This window comes from Xiphophorus hellerii, chromosome 18 (assembly GCF_003331165.1).
Source record: "Xiphophorus hellerii strain 12219 chromosome 18, Xiphophorus_hellerii-4.1, whole genome shotgun sequence".
Taxonomy (NCBI): Eukaryota; Metazoa; Chordata; class Actinopteri; order Cyprinodontiformes; family Poeciliidae; genus Xiphophorus; species Xiphophorus hellerii.
In genome coordinates this window covers 17,034,087-17,047,042 of record NC_045689.1, presented here as the reverse complement: position 1 = coordinate 17,047,042, position 12,956 = coordinate 17,034,087, and the positions used below count along the sequence as shown (strand labels likewise).

The 12,956-nt window shown below is 35.5% G+C and overlaps 1 protein-coding gene across 1 annotated transcript in view; it reads right to left on the bottom strand.

Moving 5' to 3' along the window:
- zbbx (zinc finger, B-box domain containing) overlaps positions 1-12,956 on the bottom strand; it is a 51,437-nt gene that overhangs the window by 29,504 nt on the left and 8,977 nt on the right. The window contains exons 7-9 of the mRNA XM_032590292.1: positions 5,043-5,264; positions 3,123-3,333; positions 741-894 (exon numbers count right to left, since the gene is read on the bottom strand). Coding sequence (XP_032446183.1) covers positions 741-894; positions 3,123-3,333; positions 5,043-5,264 — 587 coding nt within the window. The remainder of the gene's footprint in view (positions 1-740; positions 895-3,122; positions 3,334-5,042; positions 5,265-12,956) is intronic.

Below are 12,956 nucleotides of genomic sequence, written 5' to 3'. Positions count from 1 at the left end.
TCAGTAGTGCCTTATAAGGGCTGACTATGGAGATGCAGGTGAGACATATGCTATGGCAACAAAAAGTCTAACAGTAAAAGTGTTTGCATACAGTAAGTATGTGTTTTGGTGCATATAAGGAGTTGCATGATTAATTTACATAGAAGGAAAGAGAATGTGTGTGTTCCTGAAAGTTGCATATGTGTTATATTATGTTAACTAGTGCTGTACTGACCTTAACAAGTTGTCACTATGCCATGATGCTAAAAAAATTTCATTCTACATAATACTCCCTCTTTAACTCTTTTAAATACAAAATACCATATAACTTTCGATGGGAAATACACAGCATGTGCATTTCTAGTAATAGCCTGATCATTGACTATATAAATTAAATCCTACTGGTTGGTAAACGCCATATCCAAGTTCTGAAACTTAGAACTTGGATATGGCTTTGAAAGCACACAACTTATCTGACTTAACAGAAGAAGACACAAAGGTAGCTGCTTCTGATACAGAGAGTTCTAAAAACAGTTTACATTCTTATTTGAAAACTCCCTAAAGCATCAAAGATCAACATCCTTGAAAAACTTACTTTTATCAAAGTTAATTAACTAGTATTTAGCTTGCCAAATTGTGGTACCACTAAATACAGTGGTATTTGTATTACAGTTTGAAAACTATGATTATAGAATATTTTGGATCGTTAGGACCTATTTAAAAACAGTTGTTGTGATTTGCATTTGTATTGTTATTTGTACCTGCGGTGCTTCTTGAGAAGCAACCTATCCATGTAGGTAAGGCTGTTTTCAGAAAACGTCACATTTAGCTTCCCTTCTGCTCCTTCTCTTTTTAGTCCATCAGCTTCTCTGCCTGGAGGGATGTCAGTCTGGGTCGACATGGCTGACACCAATACTGGGAAAATATGGGGTGGGGGACATGGCATAATACAATGAAATAAGAGAGGAAATACACAGCATAAAGTAACAGAAAAGTGAATCAAAATCAGAGAATAAGGCAGGATAGTATTTTGAGCAGCCTTTTATAAACACCTTTCTATAAAAAAATACTGAAAACATACCCAAAACAAGCCAAAAGTGCCAAAGCAATGAAAGACAAAAGCTAACCATATCAGAGCAAGAATAAAGTTTCAAACAATAACACAGAAACATAGTGATCACACATGAGAAAAGAAAATACAGAAGTAAAGGAAATTTGGTGATTGTTTCGCATTGGGAGTTCACACAGTGTCAGCTTTAAATTGGGGCTTGGGTCCATTGGCCTTGCAGAAATGATTAGCGCCAGAGGGACTAGCCGCAATTTGCAGAGCAGAATGAATAGACAGAACCTGAGTTCGTCCAAGCAGTAGAGCAGAAAAAATAGGATGAACACAAACATCTGGTCAGATGCACACACAAACAACAACCCAGAATATAAATTGTGCTAATAACACACCTTATTTGAACCTTAAACACACAATATGAATTTAAACAAATGTAGATACAGTTTTGATGAAAAGTCACAAAAATTAGCTAATATAGTTTTATCCATAGTCTCAGGAAAGGCAGTGCTGCTTTTTTTGTGCATTTTGTGCAGCCCTGTCCTTATAATCCCATGTTTATTACGACATGATGCAACAGCTATACTCGACTAGCACCACATTCAGCCCTGGATCTTCCAATAATAGTGAAGACTTTACTTAATTAACTGATCAGACTACGAACAGAAAGAAAGCAGGAAATGCTGAAAAGAAAACGAGATAAGGAGAGAGAAATGGCTCCGATAGTTGGATGATAAAAAAAAAACATTTTTATATACATTGTATGTATTTAATTGTCAATATATTGCAATTGTTACAGCATTAACACTCGCTTTTTCAAAATTGTTGTGCCCAGTTGATCTTCATTTAAATTCCATTTTACTTGTTGACGTTTCAGACCAGAGCGTTTTTAAGAGCATTCATATGGCCTGAGGGCCAACACATTAATAAATAATGTGGAATGTATAAAAAAGCAAGTGTGCAACAAACTTTTTTCACATTTTTTGATGTGCCTCCATTTGAAAAAGTCAGTTTATTCAGAATTAAAAACAAATTGTTCTGAGGAGGAAATGTCTGCATCAGTTCAGAAACGAGAATAAAAACCATTCAACACAAACTCTTCAATTATAAAAGTAAAAAGTTCAGCATTCCTCGAAAGATACACACCAAGCATACCTACTCATTCAAATTTTATCAGAAAATATCAGGAAACATTGTAGCCTCTGGGACTGAGCTCATTAAAGACGGACTGAGGCAAAGTGGAAAACTGCCCTGTGGCCAGCTGAATCAAAATATGAAATGCATTTTTTTTTAATAATGGATGCCATGTCCCCGAGCCTTAAGAGGAGATAGAAAATTCATTTTGGTAACACAGTTCAAATACTTTAGCTGAGTTTGGATATAGGTGAACTACAGAACATGTAATGAGTAACCTTCAGAACCGTTTGATATACTGCTTCTTCCACACAAATTTAATTTATTGACACACCTATTAAGACATGTAAAAAGTCTTAAAATAAATTTAGTATGTATAAGATACAAGTAAAATCTTACAACAATAAATTTAGAAAAAAGACAACTTTTAATTTCAGCACACTTATTCGGTATGTGGTGAGGTCACATTTTAAAAGTGAAATGTTTTGTTTTTAGCTGGATTTGTATTTGTCTTTTTGACACTTCAAACAAAGTGAAGATTTTTTTTTAATTTCTCACTTTACTTGTTGACTTTTGATATGCAATAAATAATTTTCTGTCGTTGGTTCTATGACTTACGACAGAAAGTCATGACATAAGAGAGAGAGCAGTTTCTTTTGGTGTCATTTTTCATGTAAAAAAGGAGGTTTCTTTGTATACAGGTTTTGAAGAATTTTACGGTGCACCAAAATCAAAATATTTTTTTCAAAGAAGTATTTGCACATTTGAGGCAGCCTAGCTCCTAGAAATAATATAGCCTGAATGCTGAACGTCCTGGAGCAATCATATCAAACAAAAAAGAAAACACTTTGTATTCAGAACTGCTACAATTGCTACCCTCAACAATTCATTTGTCCATTTTAAAAAATAATGAGTATGTATGCCTACCAACCATTTCTATATATTTCACCTGCTGTCATGGGTGTCTCCAGTACATCGGTTGTATCAAGGTTTTCTTTTCCTTCACTCCTTTCATTCCTCCACTGTATCAGAGCCTCCTGAAAAGATCTTGCAGACTCCTCCTCACTATACTGCCCTGTAAAAATGGAGTTGGCCAATTCACTTTTATCATCTTCAATTACTCCCACTGCTTTCTCCTGTCCATGTTTTACAACCAGCACCTAGAACATAAAGAATATCCCATGAGCTTTTATGTGATGGTCAAAATGTGATGCAAGTTCCCATACATATTCTCATTACTAAAGGTGACCACTACTAATGATCTGCACCTCCAAATCTGCTCTTCTGATGTAATGAATACAGATTCTTTTGTCAGTACAATGTATACTAAATGTTTCAGTTCCTTTTTCTTTTTCCTTTTATCTTTCAGTTCCAATTCTTGGAAGACTGAGGTGTAGCGAGTGTAAATCTTGAGGAACCACTAAAGCTCATTTTCTGCTTTATCTGGGTTCTAAAGCTAGTTTTAGTCATTGTTCCTTTGTTCTTATTTGGCATCAGTTTCCCACATGGTCACACTATCTACCTAACTAGCCACTGGCTGACTGGCTAGTTAGCTTAGTTTCATAGCTAAGCTAGCTAAGCTATAGTTAAGTTATGAAGCCTAGCTAAGCTAGCTGGTTCCCTGGTAGCTGGTGCCTTAGTAGCTTCGGGTAACAAGGAAAACTCCCCCTCCAGTATTGCATGTTCTGGTATAGATATATTCACATCTCTGAGATTTATGCATTTTTGTTTTTCTAATGTATTATTGCATAATTACTTCTGCTGATTTTTCTTTTTTATTATTATGTAGTTTGACATAGAAGCTTGCTGGCTGAATATTTTGACTGTAAGGTTGAGCTATTTAGTTAATAAATTCTCAAACTTTATTTTAAAAAAGTGTTTGTGATTATTCCAGTATTATGTGTGAAGTGTGTCTTGTTTCCTGTAGCGTTGAGTTTTTTATTTCATGAGAAACCAAAGATGGTTGACTGACTATTCTGGATACTTTGGTGGAGCCCCAACTCTTTCCAAAAGAAACTTCAACTCTGTTAATAATTTTATTAATAATAAATTATCAATCGTATTAATAGCTGCATAATCCAAACTTTAATGCAAACTCTGTTGTCGAGCACATGCAAATTATTTTATCTTGTTTGTTTTTAAACTTGTAACTAAATACAAATTTGCAAGATGTACACCAGTTGGACATGGAGCAAATTTTTTTCTCTACCTTGTGACCTCAGTTGTTTGAAAAGACTACTGTCAGAATGAGGTCAACTGCGCTCTGTGGTGTAAAGAGTATGAAATGTCAATCTAACTGTTCCTGCCAGACCCACGCTGCTGGAGGGCTCCTTTCAGTCCAAAGGTACATGCAGTTCACAAGTTTGCCTTTAGATACAGCTTGTGGATTTGGCGTCAATTAGGGTTTGTTTGAAGTTCCTTCAATTGACTCACATGGTGCAGAGGTAGAACTCACACCACGTAGACGCTTGTTGGATATCTTTTTAGTGAATTGTCACATCATGTAAACTGCAAATGGAGTGTAATTTTACCCACTGGCAAATTTGTTTTTTATGCTGTATCCATTCATGGATAGAGGCTTCATATTTTGCTGGAACAAAATATCAATAAGTGAAATAAAGCAAGACTGCTGAAATAGTGAATAGTTTTAAACAGTGTCATTTAAAATGAAATAATTGACATATGATAATGAAACAATACCAAGTAAAACTTTCTCAAATATTTATTTTTAGAGAAATCTAAATGTCATAAACAGAATGTGCCGTGTACACATAGTTATGATTCATAATGTTGGAATTGAAATGAGCATAAAGTTGTCCTCTATTTACTTATATATTATACTTTAAAGCAGGATAATTGCAGCACATACCTGGCTGCAATTATGAAAATCTTTCATTTGTTTTTGCTTCAGCTTTGTTCCATTCTTTGGCCACTCATCTTCACTTGTGGTTATTGCATTGAATGTGAGGCTATGATTGGAATCAGGGCTTCTACTGGAATCAGGATTATAGATACCGGGAAAAGAGCCAGGGTTAATCTTTCTCTGGAAGCAGCTGACGCCTTGGCTGATCACTTGAGGCTGTGCGTCTGTCTGCAACAGAAGACCATAGTTTATGACACCAGATCAGTATTGCTTAGTTTAAGAGGCTGGAATTACTGCTCTTATCTAAATTCTATTGAAACATCATTACGATAAGCTCACGCACCTATTGAGAGTTTATATTACCAAAATGAAGCCCGCTTCAACCCATCAAGCAGTGACAAATGAGTAAGAAAACCATTATAGAAGAGAGGAATACATGAGAGAACCTTGCTACAACTGAGCTAGTTGGCTTAATTTAGAAGAAATGTGTTGGTTGAATTAAAATATAACTTTATATCCAAATCCAGGTGTATGGATAATTTTGGATCTATCAGCAGACACAGCTAACTAAGGAACTATTTTCTACATGAGTAAACATTTAGAAATCCCTATCCTGATTATTTAACAGAAACCCTAATTGATGTTATTCATAGGACGTACGACATAAGACCTATGTCACTATCAAGGCTACTTAATTTCCCTTTCTTCCTGATTTTGGTGATTAGTTTGAACTTCAGCAAGTCGTCTTCAACACATAGAAATGCCTAAATACACTGAATGCCAGGTGATTGACTGCTTTTCTATTTTGTGTTAAAAAAAAAAACTGCAAAGAGGCTGGTATATATTTACATGAATCTGACGTAACTTAAAAACAAGAAATTGTGTTTAAACAATCACGACAGATGACCAATTAGTTAACAATATTGCTACAAGCTAAGGTAGTGCAATGAAAAAGGTATATACTTTTCAATCAAACTTAATACATTTTGACAGGTGACCTTTGACTTGTCAGTGAGGGGACCCTTAACCTGTCCCCTCACTGACAGGTTAAAGGTCACCTCTCAAAACATATTAAGTGAGATCAAAGGGTGAATATATACTTTTTTTGCCATGAAGCATAATAACTACTGCGGCACGATGTGCCAAACACCTGCAACCATTCTTTTTGTTAAATTTTAGACAAGAGATTTAGCACTCACAACTTTTACTCAAATTGAAGTAGTAAATACCAAGCAAGCCCTATTTAAAGTACACTGATGGCATAAAGCAAAAGGGATGATGCCAGACAGCTCTCTTGACCCCATTTAGAGGGTAACTCCTAATCATTTTAAGTGCTCACACTTACATCCCTGGTCTACCCTTGAAACCCAACACAGAAAAGTCCATTTTTGTATATATTTATATCTATGTGAATCAAATAATAACTTCATAAATCTAATACAAAAAGATTTACACACTCATCACCTCTTACTGTTGCATAGTTCTACGCTATCCCACATAACCTTCTATCGTATGTCCACACACCTGCTGACGATGCTTTTCATCAGCGAGATTTTACAACTGGACAGTAATGACATTATTATAACTAGTAAGTGGCATAATTCAGTAGCTCTTATAAAGTTTAGCTAGTCACTGATAAGTTCAACCATCTGATAAAATAGCACCTACTTCATCCAGGCAGCATGGAACCAGTTTGAAGCCCTGCAGTGTGTTATAATGACTAGTTCTGAAACACCTAAAATTGGACATGTAACAGCTTCACAGATATACATCATGCCTAAAGCTATCTATGGAGTCCAATCAAATAAACTGAGCAAGAAAGAAAAAGAATTGGGTGACCTTTGCATTAAAGCTTTAGTAGGTAACTGTCACAAAAATATGTTTTTTGCATATTTCTTAAAACTGTCACTATGATGTGACAGCATAACATGAGACAGAAACTGTGAAAAAGTTAACTCCTCTGCCATCTCCCTATGGTTCTACTGTGGCCTGGTAAAAACCAGCCTCTTGTCCTACGCTATTTGCTTTGTACACAGGGTCTGGGCTCACAGCCTGCACTGTAAACAACCATTCTCCACTGTGAAGAGAGAAGCACCGATCCGAACAAGAAGACTGTTAATGTTAATTCAATATTTGGAAGCGTGACCAACACTGACTGAATGGCTTCCTTCACTTCCACTGCTGCCACTGCTAAAACTTCAGGCTGACTACAATTTTAAAACTGTTTGCTGATTGGCCCGGTCGACCGGAGACAATCCGAGTCAAGAGAAGAAAAGGCCAGAGTGTGCTGGAAGCAAAAAAAATTTTCGCTTGGAATTGCGCAAGGAGGCAATGGTCAGCCTAGTTCTACTGCCACTTGCAAAATAAATTGTTTTTCGTCAAAAATAATCAATAAGAGCTAAGAGGAAGGTTTCAGCACTGGCGTGTGCGCACGCCAGCAGTGCAAATGGCGGATAAACAACTTACAGTTTGTTATAGGATAAACATTTATCTGCTGTCATCGGAGGCCATGCTAACAAGCCTGAACATTCTTAGCAGGCTCTGTTGAAGGGTAGGATCTGTAGCAAACAAGAGAGCAAGGAGGTGTATAAGATGCATGTGAGAAGCATGTGAGCAGCGTGTACACAGAACTGAGACCCTTCTCCTTCTGACTGGTTGTTTCTGACCAAGCCCTGTATTTCTGCAGATGGCTGCAGGACAACAGAGAGAAAGCAGAGGGGCTTGACTTTTTAATAAGTTACCTATGAAACTTTTTTTTATATCAAATTTGCCTACTGAAGTTTTGGTTTTATTTACTAAATTAATTGTCAGTGTGGGACACATGCCATCCTGGTATATCACATAATAAGCAAAACTCTACAGGGATTAAATTACGGTATGTCTTGAGTACTATAATAATGTTTGGTACTCACTCCTCTATTTGTTCAATGCGTTTCACACACTCCAATCCTGATTTAAAGATGGTTATTCTACAACATTTACAACTGGGAAAAGACAGGGCACGAGTTTTTGCCCTTTATGCTAAAATCTGCCATTATATACAAGAAAGCAAAATCAGCTTAGGTGTATTCTGCCTATGTGTTAAATTTAGAATCTAAGAGGAAGGAAATAAAATCTTCAAGTATCAAATCTTTGTGCTTAGTGTTCAAATGTTGTGTAAAGTTCTTACATGTGTTGGGCCAAAACGCCACTCTTTTCAAGATCCCTTAATAGCAAATCAAAAACAGTGAGAACAAACAGAAGGTTGTTAAAGCTACTCTTTTTCCTTTTTCTGACCACTTTCCAGCTCTGTTCACAGGTGCACTTAGATAGAGTCTGAATGTCTAAGTGCATATGAAACAAAGGACTTGTCAGATCAGCATCTGAAACTGATACTCTCTTTGTGATGGTGTAATTGTAGAGCAATGGGTCCAACTTACAAACATTCAATGAAAACACAATAGCTACAGGTAAAGGATTTCACAAATATGGCTTTGAAATTCAAACTCATAACTCCCATTTTACACCACCTATAAAGAATACTTCCCCTTTTCCAGTATAAGCATCTCAACAACTATGTGCTGCTAACATATTACTGTATTTGCAAAGCATTTGTATAACATGCAAGTGAACAGATAATCAAAGAAAGACTAACACTTTTTCCAAAACAGTTTTAGTCGAGTTGGATAAAAAATGCAAATGCAGAGAAAACGGAGAAAGTAAGCACATTTCTTAAACAGAAACTTATCTCTCCTGTGTTAGACCAAAGTTTGCATCAGGTACAGTAAAAGTAGAGTCCTCACAACGACTGATAACACACGACATGAGTTCAAATTCTGATTTTAAAAGATAAATTCATTTGACTAACGCAGTCTTAGGGAACTTAACTACATGGCTGGTATGAAAAATCTTAATTTAACGTTGGCTGAGCATCATTTCTTCCCCAATTGAAGTGATGTTTAATGAGTTTAAAATTTATCAAACAAATAAATGTAATTTTTTTTAACCACATAGTTTAAAATTGGGTAGTATTGATAGAACTGATAAAAATAAAGATATTGTTAAACAAAAGTTACAGCGTCCATCAAAATGCGTATATACATACATTAAAAATATGTTCTTACAGTTGAAGAAACAAACAAATTCCAAGCAGAACAGTAACAAAACAGGCCAACTTTTTCTTAAATAGGTTCCAGAATGGTAACCAGCTATGGAACTAGCATCTTTTACTTACATTTTAAGATGGAGAAAAAATTAAAAACCCCTTTTGCAACAAGTCATTGTGCTTCTCATTTCATCAATCTTTGTCTCACAATAAGCACCTCAAAGTAAATGCGTGCAGTTCCATTTTTCTGTTTTTGCTCTAATAGATTGTGTAACTGTGGGAGCTAGAAGTGGGATGCTTACAGAAATATGACCTACTGAAAACAAATTGCATTGGAGAATGTTTTCCTTTGAACCACAACCAAAGAATAGAAAGTGGGTGGGGATGATCTCAGAGACAAAATGAGAAATACAACATTATGACATAAATTAGATCAATTAAACATGCTTTGTTTATATAGTGCTCTTTGAAATTACCTGACAATATTTTGCTACACCACAGCTTACCACACCCACTTCATGTGGTTCTGCCTTAATGAACTACAAGTAATGATTACTTAATTCATCGTTATTGATCCAGGTCTCTGTGTGTGAAAGACAAGACATATCTGATGAGGTAAAAAAAAAAAACAACTCAACTTATCATATTGATTTGTTCTTTCTTTTTGCACCTCATTTTGCCTCATCCCTCATCAGAAGGGCAAGGCATAATTTCTTTCCAAAGAAAATCAAACTGGATTAGTATAGGGGAGAGAGATATGCCTGCGTCAGCTGCATGAGCATAATCCCCAGTCTTTATATTCTGCCAAAATACACAGTTTTGCATTACTGCTGGCTAAAGTGAGGATACAGCCCAAACGAACAGTGAAAATCTACAGAGAAAATGACAATTGTCTCTTAAGGTCTCTTGTGGTTTGATTAAACAAACATGTATGTGCATGGTTTATTTAATCTATGTTGCATCCCAAAGACACATTAGTGTGTTAACCTGACCTGTGCTGAAGTACTGAAAATATAGTAAACAATGTGCTTCAGCATATATAAAAGCTGAATATTGTACATTACCAAAGCAGAGTTTAAACACAAAAAGGATATCTTACTCTGGTAAAGTTAATGCAGTTTTTTATCGTTCTCCCATTCAGCTCAGCACACACACGGAAGCCGTCAGCATTCAATGTCAAAGTATAATTATGCTTGTGGTTTGTGTGTTTTGATTTGGATCAGAAATTTCTTTGGGTTTTTATGCTTACATTTTGGCATGCCTTTTAATGATAATATTGCATCCTTCTAAATATGAGCAGTTTGTTTTTGTTTTATTTTCAAAATATTAGTTATTTTCTGTTCTGGCTTCATGATTATCTTGGTGGTCTTTGTATTTAGGGTTTTGTTTTTCTCACTTCCTATATCAAGCTGGGGAAACACTAAATGACTTTCACAGTCTTCATAGATTTTGAAAATAAACTGATTTCAGGGGACTTTTGTTTCATGAATAAAAGACTAAGGATCACAAATTAAACAACTAGAAGTGTTGAGAGATCACAGACCACAGGATTCATCAAGTCAACTGAATGACTGTCATGGAACCTTTTACAAACGCTAGAAGGAACAAACCTATTGCACAGTGTAACAAAAAAAAAAAAACGTCTCTAATTTAAGATAAAATATTGGCAGCTGCGGTTGCCAGAATGTTAACGTATAAAATTTTGGCAACCACAAATCTGTGTGGTTGCCAGAATTTAAATACAATAATAAAAAAAAATTCTTACAATGTATGCTTAATATCACCAGAGGGTCCAAATATTTTACACTGAATTTGTAGCAGCTCCTTCTTATGTACAACCCTCATACTGTTTTTATCCAGCTTAGAACTAGTGTCATTACTTTACTGCAGTATTTCATAATTAAACTGTTAGGTGCTGACTAAAAAGCCAAGTCTCATAAAAGTAGGTACAGGTGAACGTGAAGATTGTTAAAGCATGCCAACTCACAGATACAGATTTCTTTATTGTAGACGTAGGTTTTGATATATAACTGACTTCAACTTAAGCCAGAAACAGTCAGAGAATGAGCAAATCCAAAGGAGAACAGAAGTAGAAAAGTAAAGACGAGAAACACTGAGATTGAACATAGAGAGGAAACAGGCGTGATGCACCTGTGATATTGCTTCTATAAATGAAGATCCTGTTGTGGAGTTTCAGTGCCCCCTTCTGTTAAAGTCTGTCAAAGCACCTTATGAGCAGTAGTTATCAGTGTACATTTCAAGACCAAGAGTCCCTTTAGTTTGTGTGCATGAGGATACATGTACACTATGACTAAGAGTCAGAGAAGCTACACCAGAGAAAAATTAAACTTTTGTGTAATTACATGACCCAAAAATGTTTTAAAAGGGCTAAGTATGCAAATGTTCATGCTCATTTAAATTCCTGCAGAAACAACCTGTAAAAACCAGTTTAACTTTAATAAGTATCTCACAGTCTTCAACACTCATCTTTGCCAGGCAGACTTTTACAGAATGAATACTGAAATTACTTTTTGGGTAGGTTTGAGATAAAGATAGAAGTGCCTTTTTGTACTGTATATGTACCTTATGTCACTGCACCAACAGTGCAGTAGTACTGCATATGCATGTGTGGGTGTTTGAAAGCATCTTAAGGGAGGTCATTATCACTGCTACCTCAAAGTATCAAAGTCTTTGTAGGAGAAATAAAAACCCTTGTGTCAGCAGGTCTGGAAGATATGCATGGACTAGCTGGACAGACCACACAGGCAATGCCAGGGTGAATACTAACATAATGAAGGAATGAGGATTGGGCAAAACAACCTTGTTTTTAAACAAAACAACAAAATTTTCTTCCCATTATTTGTAATGCTTTTTATTTGTAATGTTTTTCACTGACTGAAGAAAATCTTTTAAAGTCTCAAAACAAATATCTATATTTTCCAAACTCATATTCAGAGCGTTTAAAAGAAGTAATTTTGTTTCAAATGTAATTTAAAAATAGTAACTAAAAAATGGTTGTGCTGTGGTGGAGGGATAATTCATAATTGCAATATACTACTTTGGTTTTATCCAAAAGTCCATGGTATGTATACAGTATATATATATATATATATATATATATAAAGAGAGAGAGAGAGCTCTGCAATCCAATTGTACAGCTCACTACACAATTAGATTAAACAAAATACTTAAATGTAAAATTTGGCATCTTGCGAGAAATTGAGGACACAATAAGCCCTACAGCAATGTTGCCAAACATAAGGATTCCAGATTTGTTGGTCTTGCAGGCAAACGCTAGTGGCTAGTTTAAGTGAAGACTTAAGTGGACTTCTACCTTATTAAAACAGCTGCAGTTTTAATAACTTTGGGGAAATGTATGTGACCACTATGTTTACATTGGGCAATTATTTTTATAGAAAGGAGGGGTTAAGCCATGAGGAATCTTCCTCTGTGAAACATGTATTGAGAAGTCAGTAATTGCCTGACAGAAAAGGCAATGTAAAATCAATATAACGGCCTTCATCTAAACCGCTATAATGATTCTGCTTAGTCCACAAGTTTACTTTTATATGAGACAGTTGCTCTGAAATAAGAATATACAATAATATAGTTTAAATACTGAAGCCTTCTTTCAAAAGTCAATTCATTGCTAAATTGCATAATTATGGTTAATTTTTGTTGTACTTTTTTTTTCCTGGCCAATTGTAGAAGACAATTAGCCCTAAATCCATAAGTCAACAAAATTACTGTTGATGAATACCTGGTGAATTTTCTGTACCAGTTTGGAAATCATCAATAAATCTTGCTCCCTTTCACACTCCTTTATTTTATGTTTC